The sequence below is a fragment of the Myotis yumanensis genome, unplaced genomic scaffold (genome assembly GCF_028538775.1).
Source record: "Myotis yumanensis isolate MYYU_CA2020_CCGP unplaced genomic scaffold, mMyoYum1.0.hap1 SCAF_8, whole genome shotgun sequence".
Taxonomy (NCBI): domain Eukaryota; kingdom Metazoa; phylum Chordata; class Mammalia; order Chiroptera; family Vespertilionidae; genus Myotis; species Myotis yumanensis.
Window position 1 is genome coordinate 32,185,309 of NW_027223759.1, and position 16,496 is coordinate 32,201,804.

The 16,496-nt window shown below is 47.7% G+C and overlaps 2 protein-coding genes across 2 annotated transcripts in view; one reads left to right on the plus strand and one right to left on the minus strand.

Annotated features, from left to right (window-relative positions):
• Positions 1 to 1,252, plus strand: part of MROH2A (maestro heat like repeat family member 2A) — a 40,065-nt gene extending 38,813 nt beyond the window's left edge. The window contains exon 41 of the mRNA XM_070423251.1: positions 112 to 1,252. Within this exon, the coding sequence (XP_070279352.1) occupies positions 112 to 233 (122 nt within the window). The 3' untranslated portion in view covers positions 234 to 1,252. The remainder of the gene's footprint in view (positions 1 to 111) is intronic.
• Positions 1,217 to 13,539, minus strand: HJURP (Holliday junction recognition protein). The gene is made up of 9 exons (XM_070422450.1): positions 13,436 to 13,539; positions 12,963 to 13,029; positions 12,114 to 12,169; positions 9,784 to 9,883; positions 9,069 to 9,133; positions 7,693 to 7,785; positions 6,540 to 6,615; positions 4,209 to 5,752; positions 1,217 to 2,221 (listed from the first exon to the last, which is right to left on the minus strand). Exons 1-9 carry the CDS (start codon positions 13,529 to 13,531, stop codon positions 2,189 to 2,191), a joined length of 2,130 nt encoding a protein of 709 aa, XP_070278551.1. The 5' UTR covers positions 13,532 to 13,539; the 3' UTR covers positions 1,217 to 2,188.
• Positions 13,540 to 16,496: the final 2,957 nt, after the last annotated feature.

A 16,496-nucleotide genomic window follows, 5' to 3' on the forward strand; every position in this document is an offset into this window, starting at 1 on the left:
AGAGATGGCAGATGTGTGTGAAGACACAGCTCCACCTGCCTGTGGGCAAGTGCAGAGGGCAGGGGGCGCAGCCCAACTGCCAGGTCCTGACCCTCCCATTTGTGCTCTCAGCCCTCCAGGAGCTACAGTTGGACACAGATCCTGGGGTGCAGAGGGCAGCCCTGGAGACTCTCAAAATCTTGGATACCTGCAGTCAGCACCAGCTTTTGGCTTCCCCCAAAGGAAACTCCTAGGTGGCCCGAATGTGAAATGCAAACTGCCCACCCTGCCCATAGCAATGCAGACCACTTTGAATTTAGTTTGTAAGGAAAGCATTGTTCTGATAATCAGTGTCCCCTCCTTTCCACTGAAATAAACCTCCATTGCCACGTGGATGCAGACTCTTGGCTGTAAGGTGACGAAATCCCAGAGTCAGGACAGCGGGGCAAAGGGAGAGGTCATTGTTTCTAGCAAGAAACTGTGGAGAACAGCAGCCCTAAGCATCAGAATCCACCTTTGTCTTCACTGGCATTTAGGTCCCAGCCATGCTGATGGTGTCCACTGCCCATGGCTGTGCCAGGCAGAGAGCCGGGTTACTGTGCAGGCCCTGCCCCAGGGCCCCCACTCTTACAGGGAAAGGAGGCATCTACCAGCCAAATGTGACACACATCAGAGCAGCGGTCGCCAACCTTTCGGACCTCACGGACCACCGGTTGGCAACTGCTGCATTAGAGGGCACCATTCTGTACAGTTCATGGGTCCGTTACTGGCAGAGCTGTAAATTGGCTGAGATGCAAGCCCAGTCCCTTCTGACTTACCTTCCTCTGCTAGATAACAGGACATCAAACCTTGAATTTCTAGGCTCTCTGGCAGCGAGGCCTGGCCAGAGACCTCAGCACAGGCCCACTGGGTAACGGGTTGGGGTCAACCAAGGCACGAGCAGATTGGGGCAAGAATGATAGTTTTCCTGGGAAGGAAGAAAGGTCTAGAACTGCAGGGGCCACTCCAGCCTTGGCCGAGCCAGTCAGCACCCACTGCTAGTCCTCCTTACTGAATCACAGGGCTCTGGATTGAACATGTCTCCCCAAGTTCACACATGGAAACCCTAACCTCAGTGCGAGTGCCCGAGATGGGACCTTGATGATGGGATTAGGGCCTTTATGACAGCGCCCGCTCTGTCTGCCATGTGAGGACATGGTGAGGAGGCGCCGCCTGCAATCCAGGAAGGGTCCTCATTGGAGCCCATGCTGGCACCTGGACCTCTGACGTCCAGCCTGAGAACTGGGAAATAAATTTCTCTTGTTTAAACCACCCAGCTGTAGTATTTTGTGATGCGGCCTGAGCTAATACACATCGGTCATGAGGTCCCAGGGCACAGATGTGGGGGGAAAAGGGTACACATTATTATGAGGACAGTGACAGCCTAGGGAAGGGAAGACATCCAATCTTATCTAATATTTTATTTAAAATAAGAAATCCATAGCACATGGCAGCATAACAATTACTCAACCTGGGTTTAGTCACTGTGTTCTGAATATTTGAAATATTTTATTAACGAAGACATTCTGTTATCAACCGCTCCGATAAGAGTCAGATGTCATGGCTACCATGTGGCTACAAGAATACTTGGGGAACATCACAAGAACGCTTCAATACAGCATGCTTTCCTCTAAAAACATAGAAAATGACTTTGTATGGGTGAATTGTGCTTCAATGTGCTACCTCCTGATGTGGAAGGTGCCAAGTCTCATGGGTCTGAATTTAAAAAACTAAGCAGCTGAATTTTCCCTTCAGAGATCATTGTACCCAGGGCTTAAACTTATATTTCAAAGCAAACAATTTCTCCCAGGAAATGGGAAATATAAGAGAGAATTCGGTTGGTACATCCAAATTTAGCAAAGAAAACATGAGCAAAATAGCCCCAAAAGGATACCATTAATACTTTTAACTGAGCAACCTTATTCCAATAATTTCTATACCAAGAACCTGTCAGTCATGTCAATGAAACCAATTTCATGGAAATCTGCTTTGAAGGGGAGATAACTAAAGCAATTTCTAAGTCTTAAGAATTTAAAAAAACCACGCACACACACACACACAAACAGAATAAAGGGGCAGTGGGACAACTGTGGAGAACAGCAGCCCTAAGCATCAGAATCCACCTTTGGATTGTAGATTTTTAGCTTCGAGTTTTCTAACACAAGATCACTTATCTTCCAACCTGAAAGATGTGCTCTTTCCTCTAGGAAAAAAAAAAAAGACAAAACGATCTCAGTAAAATTCCACTAGCATTCTCAAAGCCAGTCACTAAAAGCTTAACTGTTATTTATTTCAATGTCTATATATATATATAAATATTAGTGTGTCCACTATAGAAAATGCCACCATGCTCAATAAATACCCTAAGGCAGCGGTCGCCAACCAGTGGTTCTGGACCACTGGTGGTCCGTGAGGTCCGAAAGATTGGCGATCGCTGCCCTAAGGAACGTAAAGAAAAACAAACAAACCTCCCAAAACAACAACTAACAAAAACTAACATTAAGCCCTAAGGCAGAATGCAAACAGGTAGTTAGGTTGACAGGCTTGTTTTCAAATGCTGGTCCAGCAGTTACAAGACTGAAGCTGAATTCCCTATTTATTAAAAGACAGACCTATCTAATCGAAAGGTTCGTGGGGGATTGAGGATGGCATGAAAGGGGCCTTTTATGACAGTGCCTGCTCTGTTCACCGTGGCCTGGTGAACAGAAAGCATTCAGGTGTCAGCCATTACAATTCCTTCTGTAGCCTCAGCTCACGGAGATTTGGTCCTTTTCCTCAAGAAATTTATAATTTAGGGCAAGAAGGAAAATTATTAAATGTTTATATTGTGGTTTAAGATGAAACTGCAAAGGCCTCCAGTGGAGCTTATCAAATTCCAAGGGAGCCAGGAGTGTCCCCCGGGACCACCAAGGCCGAGTTCTCCTCTTGGTCCTCTATGTCCAGGCACACATGGTCACCAGGCTGAGCCGGTGAAAAGTGAGGGGACACTGCACTGAGCACCCAGAGGGTAGAGTAGAGGCAGGAGTGACCTGCCACACTCCCGGAGCCAGTTAGTAAGCAGGCGGCTTAAGAGATGAGGCGCGAGCAAACCAGGGAACATGGTGGGAAAGGCACAAAAAAGGGAAAAGACAAGGAGGGAAGCCGTGTGAGGAAAAGGTTTAGGTTCAAACAAGTGGGGACAGGGACTAGAGCAGGGGTGGGCAAACTTTTTGACTCGAGGGCCACAATGGGTTCTTAAACTGGACCGGAGGGCCGGAACAAAAGCATGGATGGAGTGTTTGTGTGAACTAATATAAATTCAAAGTAAACATCATTACATAAAAGGGTACGGTCTTTTTTTTTTTTTAGTTTTATTCATTTCAAATGGGCCGGATCTGGCCCGCGGGCCGTAGTTTGCCCACGGCTGGACTAGGGGGATGTGACGTGTCAGGGGCTAGGAGAAGCCTCAGAGACAACCCCGGGGCTGAGGGGTTGGTGAAATGTACCCTTTCAACCGAGAAACAAGGTGATGGTGATGAGCGGTGATCTGTGAGAGCAAACGGAATGTGCGAGCTTCGTGCTCCCGAAGTGTCTGCCAGGAGCACATGGCTGGGCACTGAAAGCCTCAGCCTCAGAGGACTCAGTCACCCTGCCGGTGGCCAGATCCGAAAAAGTCAAGTGATAACACTCAACGACCCACTGACTTGTCCCACCCCCTCATCTTGTCTCTGGAGAAAATAAAAGGGTGCAGCACATTCAACTTTAGCTAAGTGGTCTGCACAAGCGACACTGCAGGAGGCGGGAGGGCGCTGAGGTTACTGGCTGCCCTCTCGCAGCCCAGCACATGTGAGATTCTGCACCGGCGGCTCTCAAGGGCCTGCTCCTGCTCCGTCCTTACGAGGAAATCCAGAAGTAAAACAATGCCATGGTTTCCGGACCAATTTCTCCTTACAACAGCTCTTCTCTGAGTGTGAGAAGGAGAGGGTGGAAATGACACGGTTGGACAAGGACCGATACGGCATGCAAAGTGATGCATTCTGCTGGGAATCGTGTAGAACTTTCTCGGGAAGAATGCTTTTCAGCTCCACCTGGGCACATCTTACCATGAACATGTGCTTGATGTGAAGAAACAGAATTTGGGAGAGAGTTTAGAAAATGAACATGCACAGAAGAATACTGTTATCAAACAGCCACGTTTGACAAAAACTCACCTTGCCTTTCCAGTCGGGGGAAGAGCAGACCTCTTCCCCTGGCCTCGGGAAGGCCCGGCCCACCATGTGAGGGGGATCCTGGGACTCTGCCCAACTTCCACACACCTGAGGGTCTGATAAGCGGCGTCTTTTCGCGTGGGGCTGAGGCCTGCAGTTGGCGGCCAGCTCGAACCACGGAGATGAATGGAGCTCAACTGTGGTTGAGTCCCGTGAACTTCTGATGCTCCGCTGCAGTGACGATGACAACTTCCGGGCTCCCAGTAAGCCAGAGTCTGGATCTAATTTTTTAAAGAAGGCTTCTTTCTGATTCTGAACTTCCACACTTGCTTCATCTGGAGATGCTTCAGCACAAAAAGGCACCTTCGCCCGCTGAGGTGATTTTTGGCAATACTGCTGATGCAGCTGGTCAAATTTCTCCTTGATTCCATCGTAACGATCTCTTGCAGAGCCTAGAGGATGTACCCCAGGTACTGAAATAGCTTTGCTGAGTGCCGCTGACTCCCTAAGTATTCCAAGAGGATTTTCTCGGAAAAGATCAGCTGTGGGGTCAGAGCAGCCTGGGCTCCATGTGGGGTCGGTCTTCGAAAATGATGCAGATGAATCACTTTGGGGCAGGCATCTTCCTGTTTCAACAGCCCGTTTGCCCAGGTTTTTAAAAGCCTCATTTAGACTCTTCACTTTTGCTTTGCTGAGAGGTCTACTTGGCCGGTGGGTTTCTAAGCCCTGGGGGCTCCTGGGGCTTGCTAGACCACTTCTGAGCACATCGACCCCGAAGGAGGAGGAGCTGGGGAGGGAGGCCAGGCCTAGCTGCTTCCTGGGGCTTGGGCAATATTCCTGGTGAAGTTTCTTAAATTTGCTATCGAACGCCCTGTAATGATTCCCTCCCTCGCCCTGCAGCATTCTTGGTCTGGAAACTACTTTTACAGGAGAAATTAACCACTTTAATGTCATTAATCTATTTTCCCGATCAAGACGATGTGTTACACTAGAGTCCACATAAATTAATGAAGACAACTTCCGAGGTGTTCCCTTAAGCTCCTTTGAGATTTGGAGTTTGTTTACTTCAGGAAAAGCTTTTTCCAATTTTAATCCTGCCTTCTGGCCAGAAAGATCTCGGAAGTTCTGGCTCTCTCTTAAAACCCCCGCCTCTTTCACAGGCTCAGAGCAGGGCACGAGTGTCTCCTGGGAGTCCCTCCGTGAGTGCCTGCCGCCTCTGCAATATGTTCTGTTCATTCTGCTCTTGCACCCGTGTCTCCTCCGAGAGCTCCAGTTTCGAACAATGAAGGTTTTGGTGGAGATGACGCACGAGGGCTTTGAGCTCAGCAGCCGGCTCATCGAGTGCATCATGCCCGCATACAGGTCGCTGATGGTAACGTTGCAAATGTCACCAGCCACAAAGGACTGGCTGCTCAAGAAGCTGTGACCACTGGTCTCTTGCAATGAGACACTGTCATTTCTGGGCACGATGACCGTGTCTGGGGAGCAAAGGCGTGAAGATGCAGCTGGCTCAAAAGGACTGTCTTCAGAGACATGGCCACAGTATCCTGGAGAAAAGCACACAGGTAAATGTGTGTACGTTATCACTTCAAACAAGCTGTATGCAGAGATCATGGAACGGAAGGCTGGATCATGACCATAATGGTTTTTTTTATAAAGCAATATAAAAACAAAAGAAATATTACACATATTTGGGAATAGACTCTTCTTTCTACCTATGAAAATTAAATTTCTACGTTCCACCAACCTTCCCAAAAAGAGCCTCTCTTCCCCAGGGGACAGTTTTAGGAACTTGGTTGCCTTTTCAAAGACTAACTGGGAACCAAAAAATAGTGACAGTTTGCCTACAGGGAGGGCAGAAGAAATGAGAGTCCTGAATACAGCTGTTCAGACAGCTTTGACTTTTGCACAATGTTACATGTTTTATATATTAAACAAATAAATTTAAACCAACAAAGATGGGGAGCACTCTGAATTAAATACAGACAGAAAAATGACCATAATTATCAAACTGATAATGAAAGAGAAAACAGAAACCAAATAACTTTGCACAAAGTGTCGTGCGTGCTCCCTCAGATGGACACCACGGCCACAATGGGTGAAACTGCACTGTGTCACTGTTTCATTGCTGGCTTGTGCCCAGTTTACTGCTTTATGTAGAATTACCTGCTTTTAGGTGAAGTGCAGGTGTCTCTAACAGTTTTTGAAGTGCAGGTGTCTCTAACAGTTTTTGTTGATGAACCCTGCACAGTGGACGGGGATACGCCCAGCGTAAGGGGCTGTGTGGCTCTACCAACAGTGCACGGGACACGGTTCATGCAGTTTGTCACTCACCATGGGCAGGCCTGGGAGGTGAGGCCAGTGAAGGGACCAGGGTCACACATGTGTCGTTTCCGTCTCCATGATCATACTGAAATCAAAGCGTGATTTTTAACAAAGGAGTTGTCAGATGTCGGCTCTGGGCCCACTAAGATGGTTCCCCCCAACACCAGGCCCACTGGATGTGAGGAGGCTGTACACCTGAGCCTGGCAGCAGCAGTGACAGGTGTGTGCCAGGATGTCAGTAGCCACTTGGCCTTACAGCAGTGGTGGGAAGAAGTGTCTTAGTAAAACCAGGGACTTTGTCCAGGTGGCCTCCAGGATACCCTGGAGAGGCCACCACCTGCCAGGACACCACCTGCTGCCACTTTAGGATAAAGGCAAAGGCATTTCGGTGCACCCTCCAATTCAGTGCCCTCAGACACAGGTTTTCTCTGGTCAGCAAGCACATGAAGAAAATATACATGTTCCTGCTAAGTTTGCTGCCTTTGAGATGAAGAATTTATTCTACACATGTACGTAATATTGGTATTAAAATGTCCTTTTTTTGCCGTGGCTGGTGGCTCAGTTGGTTGGAGCGTTATCCCATACATCAAAAGGCCACGGTTTTGATCCCTGTTCGAGGCTCAGATGGGAGGCAACTGATCAATGTTTCTCTCTCTCTCTCTAAAAATCAATAAACATATCTTCAGGTGTGGATTAAAACAAAAGTCCTTTATTTTATGAAAAGATATTGACAGGCTCAGGAAACTACTGAGCTGGCATCCTTACATGGACCTGTACCTTCAGCATTTTTGCTCTTCCCAGGCAAAGCTCTGGAAACGGGCTACAATAGAACTCAGGGGGCACCAGCCCTGGGAGAGGGGCCACCTCTCACAGGGCTTAGAACCTGTTCACTCAAAGATAGGGCCCTACTGGATTTCTGAGCCACCCCAGGACACAGTGGGCAACAAAGGCCACACCTGCAAGCTTCCCTGACCACATGCCCTAGAGGACCCCAAGCATTTACTCAAGAGAAGTCTGCAAGCTTGTGAACGAAAGGGCTTGGAAACAATCGTTCAAAATGCTCTTTACAGGCTCCGTAGAGAGAACACAAGCCTACACTGTCCCTCAATACGTCTCTAGTCTGTGATCAGTTACAGAGATACATACTGGGGAATGCATTTACCTCTGCACATCCTTTATCTTGTAGCAGTATGTCCGCTTGGGTCAAGTATTTCCTTCTTAACTCATCTTTCAAAGGGCTCCAAGGCACTGCAGGCTGGTAAAAAAGAGAAGTCAGCATTCTTAAGAGATTTTGGGGATGGATGAGCTCTTGGATTCTGAAACAAACTGGCAAACTCATTAATGCGAAAATCTTTAAATGAAGTTCCTCAAAGTCATCTTTCCATTTCTTGCTGGTACCAGGACAAAGTGGTCCAGCCCCTCTGGAAATCCACCTGACCAGGAATCTGACCTTAGGGAATTTACCAGTGGAACAATCCAAAAGTTAGAAGATAAAACATGCAGGGGTTTATGACAGCATTACTAGAGCAGAAAGAAAAGTAAGTAAAACAATCTGAATATTCTTAGGTGAGTTCAGGATTCAGCTACTGAAACCGACCCTGATCTGTATGTTTTATAAGAAAAGAATTCAGAGTTCCAACTGAGGAGGCAGGAATGGTAGCCTCTCACCTGCCTCACACTGAAGACAGTGGGTCTCAATCTCCTCTCTCGGTGGCTGAGTGGGGTGAGGACTGGACTGGGGATGCAGATGTGGGTAACACACGCATTACTCAGTGTCCCTACTGAGGGGCTGCCTACTTCCTGTCACTGCCGCCACCCCTCCACTATATTCACTAAGCACCGCTTCCCTCCTCGGGGTCATCACCTTATTCTAATTAGATGCTCAAAGCCACACATGGGTGTATGAGCAAATCTATGCACAAAAAGAGTGATTTCAGAGGGAAACCACGTGCCTGCTACTTTAGCATCTGACCCGGGCCAGGGAAGATGCTCCATATTCTGTGTGTATTCTTGTCTATCCCAACTAAGTGGGAAGGTGAGAAGCAGATTCTATAAGGAGACAGTGGCTTCCAGGACCACTGGGGCATGCTGGGAGACAGACACAAAACAAGGGCCTACCGGAGTATGTGACCTCATGACTCAATGGGCTTTAAGGGCTCACCTAGAAATATTCCCTAGAACACCATCCTATGACATTGCCTCTAAGGAGGTAGACCTACTTAGGACCCAACTTTCAGTATTGCATGTTCAATCAAGGCAAATGACATAGTGTGAACCATAGCTGTGATTTTTCTGTGTGCAGAGGGAACAGCACCCAACATCTATGTACATTCAATAAATCAGACTTGAACTTGAACTTGGTTAGTGATGGCTGTCAAGTGATAGATTTGCTGCCTAGGGGAACTGAAAGGGGGATGACAGACATAAAGGGTGAGATTAGCAAAGAGCAAGCCTCAGAAGAGGAAAGTACAGGTAAGAGGGTGTTGAACCTGCACCCCAAATCCCGACTGTCTCTTCATTACAAAAGGCAGATCTTACCATTAAGGCCCCAGCAGCCAGATCTTCCTGGTATAAAGTTGCATCAACATCACTGCTTTTTGAATCTAAAAGCAAAAAAAAAAAAAAAAGGAAATTTCAACCAGAATTTTTAAGAAAGCTTGTATTTTTCTTTCAAGGATGGTTTTTGTATCACTGGAGCGTGTTCTACGGTAAAAATTCCAATAGCTTCAAGTGTGCTCCCTTTAGTTGGGATGCAGCCGTCTGCCACGGTTCCTGAAAATCAGTAATGCAGAGACCCCACCAGAACAGGAGCTGCCTGGAGCGGTGGAGACAGGGAAAAGCAGCTTTTATAGCATTTCTAGCTCTCTCAATGACCTCTGATCCTAGAAGCCGAGTCCCTCTAGCCCAGTGGAGAGTTTGTGGAAGTTAGCAGTTCATACCACTTAAGGGCAGACCTTAGGTCTTATTAAATTCTTGACATTAATTTTTTTTTGTAAAAAGTTAAAAAAATGAGGTGGGGATGAGGGGCATGTGTTCATTATTTTAGAATATTTGAGTACTGTTTATATGTCAAGCAGCACAGTGCAAGGCCGCTCCTATGGGGAGCTAGGGAGGAAATAACAGGACACTTAAAGATGTTCTACCTTTTAAAACAGACCTTAGAAAAAGCCACAGTGAGGAATCTAGAGCTTAAATGCTGTAACAGGGACATGTCAGGCCCAGCCCCTCGGGTTCTAGCCCAGGGCACACTCACCCTCGCCCAGGTCCTGTGTGTAGGGCACGGGCAGCTCGTCACCTCCAGCTGTGGCTTGCACAGCGCCATCTCTCCTGCTGACTGTCTGCTCCGGGGAGCCCTCAAAGTTCAGAAAGTGAGAAAAGACACGTTCGTTTCAGTCATAAGACATTTCAAAGCCACTGTAAAGTAACAAGCCTCCAGCCCTTCCATTCACATATGGGAGAACAGGGGGTTTCACAAAGTTTCTCTTCCAGCACATTCTGGGATCAAAGGCCTCAAAACTTCTAGTAGATGGTCAAGGTTCCCCTTGGAAAGGAAACAAGCTTTCTTTCTCTAGCTGTGCCCATGGCAGCTACTTCAAAAGCCACTTGGATGGTGAGGGACGGAGCAGGCAAAGCAAGAAGCCAAGGCCCAAGCGAAAGGGCCTGACCTGGCCCTCGTATGGCAGCAAATGAAAAAACAACACGAAACAGGACAACACTGTCACTAGGTCGTCAGGTAGAACCCAGAAGTTCAAGAGGCCCCTGGGGGACTTCGTGTGACCTCGATGCTGTGAGGTCTACAACTCCTTTACAAGCTTCAGCAGGTGGAGTGGCCCTGCGAGCGGAACCAGGTGAAGACTTGCAAGATCAGGAGTGAGGACGTGGCGAGGCCCAGCCCTGTAGGGACAGCCCCGAGGCATCGTTGCTAAGGGCCTGGGTAACAGAATCCTGCCTGGAGGACTTGACAGAGTTATTTGTGGCTGCTGTGTCTGGAGGTGTGGCAGAACTTGGTTTGAGAATTATGGGGAAGTAGCCAATTCTCATCAAATCCTATGTACTGGCAGCTCTGGGGTCTACAAAGAGAACCCAAGTTGTGTGGTAGGACCCAAGTGGCCTAAGTAAACAAGCCCACAGCCCCCATGCAGCAATCTCAGGGAGGGGGCGGGGGGCAGGGATTGAGTATTTGGGTGTCTTCGAAAGGAGAAGGTAGATTTGGGCATAATCGCCCCTGGCAATTCTAGGTTGTAGACATCTGAATTGTCATCACTGACTACGCCCAGCTGTCTAATTCCAGGAAAGGGGTTTAAAATTCTGTATACCCCAGGTAGGGGAGGTATCTACACTTTAAGCAAAACCCTTAAATATCCAGATGAGAACATTTTTCCACCAGGACCACCAAGCACTGGTCTGATTGGTAGGCATCATTATTATGTATAATTTAAAAAGCACATATCTGTCGACCTCCATGGCGGCCTGCCCCTTACAACACAGAACTGAGAAGCTGTGACACAGACCACGTGGCTAGCAAAGCCTAAAATATTTATCACCTCGGCCTTTACAGCAAGTGTGCTGACCCTGATTTGCAATAAAGGAAGGTGTGAACAGCTAAATACCTATCAACAAGAGAGCAGTTTTAATGGAAGAGAAGTGTTCACAATATATATTAAGTAGGGGAAAAAGGGTAGAAATATGTATAATTAAATATATGTGAATTATAATGAGGAATCATGTTATATTAAAGTATTATTCGTGATTATCTAGAGAAATCAGGTCAATTTTAAGTATATAGTTATATGTATTTCTAACAGTTCTACGATGAAATGTATTATGAATGTCATTAAAGTAATTAATCAGGGAGAAATCTGACTTCTGAATTGCTGTTAATGGCATTGGAAACCTAACACTGAGGTTTTCATTCTGAGCACAGAATCCTTAGCCGAGAAGCGGTAATTAAGAAACATCAGACATCCTTGCAAACGTTCCTATCGTGGAAGACTGAGTAGCAGGAAGGCAGCTGTATCGGCACCTTCCGTGGACATAACGTGGGCAGAGCTGCAGTGTCCACGGATGAACTCGGGGAAAACAAACCAACCACAGCTGGGACTTTGAAAGGTGGCACAACGTGGGAGGAAAGAATCGTGATGCTGCCCACGGCATCCTCTCCCTAGTCTCTCTCCGCCTCTTTCAGAAGAGGCAAGGAGGCATTTTTCTTTCCTAGAAGGACCTGGACTTGATCTTTTCTGTAAGAACCCAACTAGCAAGCTCACAACTGTGGCTGACGTGTGGGGCGGGGAGAGGTCTGTCCGGCTGGCCCAGCTGTGCATGTGGGGGTCCAGTTGTCAGCCTATGGTAGAGGAGGCACCGGGGGACAGAAGGGCTTAAGCACCACACAGCTCCTCCTTGAACTTGACAAGCAACAGAAGAAATGCTTCTCAGTAAGTCCTTAACAACAGGAAAATAGGGTTTCTATTTTCCATGGAAGGGCCCTGCAGTGGCTGCTGGTATTGTTACAGCTCACCCACCCTTTATTCGCATCAATACCCCTCCACAGCGGGGGTGGTGGCAATAACATGTGACATTAAATACCTGGATCTGTCCTTTGCTTTTCTCCTTTTCTAGTCTTCCACCCCAAATTCTCAATCCTCGAGAAAAGAAATGAAATAAAATTACCACTTAAGTAATTCTGAACACGGGGTTTCTGTTTAATCTGCACTCAAAGAAAACCAAATGACAGGCTAAAGAAAAGCGTAATATTAAAACCAAGCCATATTTCCGATCCTCTGTTGCTCTTCATCTTTGTGAAGTTGAAGGTTTTCTTTTTTAAAACCAAGATCAGACAAATATTTGTCGTTAATGAAAATCTCTACCTAGTGTCAGGAACCCCAGGAATCTGCGTTTTAACAAGCTCTCCAGATGGTCTTCTGCATGCTAACGTGTGACTGCTATCAAGGTGTTTAGGTGCTTCAACTGCTGTTCTCATCAAAATGGGAATCGGAAATGAGTTTTCGCTGGTGAAATCAGTGGTACTGGAGATACATGAACTGGCAGAATATTCCAGGCACGGCCCATTCTCACTGAAGCCTGTAGGAATGATTCCTACAGAGCCCTGTGTCCTGCCCAGGATACCTTACCTTCTGCTTGTGCCAACTTTCACCCAAGGTGTAGCTGGGAAGGTAAAGAGACAGGACTTCCTTTAAGAGCAGGTCTTGTGAACCTTTTTGTGCCTGTCTTATCCAACACATGGCAGAACTGGATCTGAGGTTGGCTTTCATTAGTAAGAACGAGTTGGAAAGGCTGAATGGGAGGAACTGACATCACCCAGTGCAAATTTTCTCAGCTATTTACCAAAGAGAACCCATGAAAAGTAAGTTTGCAACACCAACTATTAAACAGTTAACCGTAAATATTGAGAAGGGGGAGGCGGGGATTCCGTACCCTGGGGCGTCTCGTAGGTCAGCGTGGACATTTGCACCACCGGGGCATCCTCGAAGGGTTGGTTGTACTGCAGGAGAGCAAGGGGCATCACGTCGGGTCCGAGGGAGCCAGGAGCCCCTGACCTGGGCGGAGGAGAGCCTCCACTCCCCCAACTCCGTCCCCTGCCCCTGGACCGCCAAGACTGCCGGCACCCCTAAACCGGCCTTCTCCCTCCTACCCCCGGCTCCTAAAGCCCACCTCCTCTCCCCTGGCCCCGCCCCGAAAGTCCCCCACCTCTCCCCTAGCCCCCGGCCCCCAAAACCCGCCTCCTCTCCCCTAGTCCCCCGCCCCGAAAGCCCGCCTACCTCCCTAACACCAAGCCTCAAACTCCACGTCCCCTCCCCGCTGCTTCCCTCCCCACCCCAGCCCCCAACCCTGTCTTCCCCTTCTTCGCCGGCCCCGCGCCCCTCTCAGCGGGCCGGTGGGGGACCGACCTTCTCTAGCAGCTGCTGCATGTGCCTCTGGAAGCGGTGGCGGCTTTTCTTGAGCTTCTGCATCAGCACGGCATCCCCTGGGACCTCGCCCTCCATGGCGCACGGAGACCCAAACCGGGATTCCTGCAGGAAAGCGTACTGGGAGCCTTTCCCCGCGTCCAGGTTCAAATAGAGACCCCGCCCTTCCGGCCCGCCCCTCGGGTTTCCCATTGGCTAGCGTGGAGAGGGTTGGCGCTGATTGGGCCTTTCAAACGCGGTAACTGAGCTTTTGCCCGGCCAATCGCGCCCGAGTTTCCGCATCCGCCGGGCCCCGAGGTGTTGCGGTGAGGGTGCGCGGGGCGTGCGCGCAGTAACACCGCGGTTGTCCCTCGGGCTGCTCGCGTCCCTGGTAATCAGCAGCGCCGCGCGGGAACCCTGCGAAGTGCGTATAATTACCTCCGTTGTGCACATGGTGGCAGCCCCCTCACCCACAGGCCTCCCTGGGCCTTGGCTCCCTCGCGTTGTCTCGAGAGCCAGGACCAAGAAAGAGAACACCTTCCCCCCAAATTACGAATACAAAAGGAGGCAGGCATTTAGAAAGAAGTACCGTGCGCGTCACAGAATCCAGTGATGATTATTTTTCTTTATTTAAATTCTTTATTGTTTAAAGTATTACATGCGTCTCCCCCCCCCACCCCCCCCCTTGACCTCTCCCCGGGCTCCCACCCCCCACCGCATGCCCTCACTCCCCTACTGTCTGTGTCCATTGGTTATGCTCATATGCATGCATACTAGTCCCCCGTTTTTATTACCCCTCCCCCCCCCCCCCCCCCCCCCCCCCCCCCCCCCCCCCCCGCCTTCCCTCATAGGTTGGACAGTCTGTTCCATGCTTCTATGTCTCTGGTTCTATTTTTGTTTGCATGCATACAAGTCCTTTGGTTGATCTCTTACCCCCCCTCCCCCCAACCCTCCCCAGCCTTCCTGCTGTAGTGTGACAGTCTGTTTACAGACTGCTCTGCCTCTGTATCTATTTTTGTTCATACGTTTATAATGGTCTTTATTATCCATAAATGAGTGAGATCATGTGGTATTTTTCTTTCACTGACTGGCTTTTTTCACTTAGCATAATGCTCTCCAGTTCCATCCATGCTGTTGCAAATGGTAAGAATTCCTTCTTTTTTACAGCAGCATAGTATTCCATCGTGTAGATGTACCACAGTTTTCTAGTCCACTCATCTGCTGATGGGCACTTAGGCTGTTTCCAGATCTTCGCTATGGTAAATTGTGCTGCTATAAACAGGGGTGCATATATCCTTTCTGATTGGTGTTTCTGATTTATTGGGATATATTCCTAGCAGTGGGATCAATGGGTCAAATGGGAGTTCCATTTTTAACTTTTTGAGGAAACTCCATACTGTTCTCCACAGTGGCTGCACCAGTCTGCATTCCCACCAGCAGTGCAGAAGGGTTCCTTTTTCTCCACATCCTCTCCAGCACTTGTCGTTTGTTGATTTGTTGATGATAGCCATTCTGACAGGTGTGAGATGGTACCTCACTGTTGTTTTGATTTGCATCTCTTGGATGATTAGTGACTTTGAGCATGTTTTCATATGTCTCTTGGTCTTCTGTATGCCCTGTTTCGAAAAGTGTCTATTTAGGGCCTTTGCCCATTTTTGATTGGATTATTTATCTTCCTTTTGTTAAGTTGTATGAGTTCCCTATAAATTTTGGAGATTAAACCCTTATCGGAGATAACATTGGCAAGTATGTTCTCCCATGCAGTGGGCTTTCTTGTTGTTTTGTTGACGGTTTCTTTTGCTGTGCAGAAGCTTTTTATTTTGATGTAGTTCCATTTGTTTATTTTCTCCTAGTTTCCATTGTCCTAGGAGCTGTTTCAGTAAAGATATTGCTATGACATATGTCTGATATTTTGCTGCCTATGAATTCTTCTAAGATTTTTATGGTTTCTCGTCTTACGTTTAAGTCTTTTATCCATTTTGAGTTTATTTTTATGTATGGTGTAAGTTGGTGGTCTAGTTTCATTTTTTTGAATGTATCTGTCCAATTTTCCCAACACCATTTATTGAAGAGACTATCTTGACTTCATTGTATGCTCTTGCCTCCTTTGTCAAATATTAATTGAGCATAATGGCTTGGGTCGATTTCTGGGTTCTCTGTTCAGTTCTATTGGTCTATATGTCTGTTCTTGTGCCAGTGCCAGGCAGTTTTGAGGATAGTGGCTTTATAATATAGCTTGATAGCTGGTATTGTGATCCCTCCAACTTTGTTCTTCTTCTCAAGATTGCTGCAGCTATTCAGGGTCTTTTTTTATTCCAGATGAATTTTTGGAGAGTTTGTTCTAGGTCTTTGAAATATACCATTGGTATTTTAATAATGGAGATTAAATTGAATCTATAGATTGCTTTGGGTAGTATGGACATTAAATATTTTTAACCTCCTACCACGCCATTTTAGTTCATATTTTTTATTGCATACTTGGCCTCTTCATTGATATTAATTTTGTAGTATTTTCTCTTAAGTATAGAAAGGTAATTGTCTTTTCTCAATTATGGTTGACCGAATTCCATGCATATTTTAGAAAAGTTGTATTCAGCTTCATAACTCAGTCATATTCATGTGCTTGTCCTGATACAATTACCATAGCATGTGATAGGGGGAATCTTCACCTCCCCAAAGCTTGCTCCCCAATCCGATCATGCCAGCCAGCAGAAATGAGGGGAGAAGCGGCGAGTGAGGACTTCAGGGCTCACGTAGTGTAAGTGGCCAGGAAAAGCATTGTGATGGACACAGATGTGCTGCCCAGATCCACCTTCAAGATGCCCCTGCTGCTGGGAGGGCTGCCTGCAGGTGCCCTCCCAGGTGCAGAGAGGGAGGTCTGCAGCCCCTGAGCTCCCTTTGGAAACCTCGCAGGCAACCCATCCAGCCTGTCCAATTTCAATTCTCTCCTTCCCTTCCACGGGTGCCTGACCGAAGGGCACTCCCTAATAAACATTCTACACACGAACTCTGCCCCATTCTGCAGCCTGAGAATCCGACCTGGCTGCAGGTGCCACAGAATCTA

What these genes read in the sequence shown, in the direction of transcription:
- HJURP (XM_070422450.1), bottom strand. Translation starts at nt 13,531, where the DNA reads ATGGAGGGCGAGGTCCCAGGGGATGCCGTGCTGATGCAGAAGCTCAAG. An exon ending in TGGCTGCTGGGGCCTTAATG is followed by an intron (nt 7,786 to 9,068) that starts GTAAGATCTGCC and finishes CTTTTTTACCAG; the next exon opens with CCTGCAGTGCCTTGGAGCCC. An exon ending in AAGATAAAGGATGTGCAGAG is followed by an intron (nt 6,616 to 7,692) that starts GTAAATGCATTC and finishes CTTTGATTTCAG; the next exon opens with TATGATCATGGAGACGGAAA.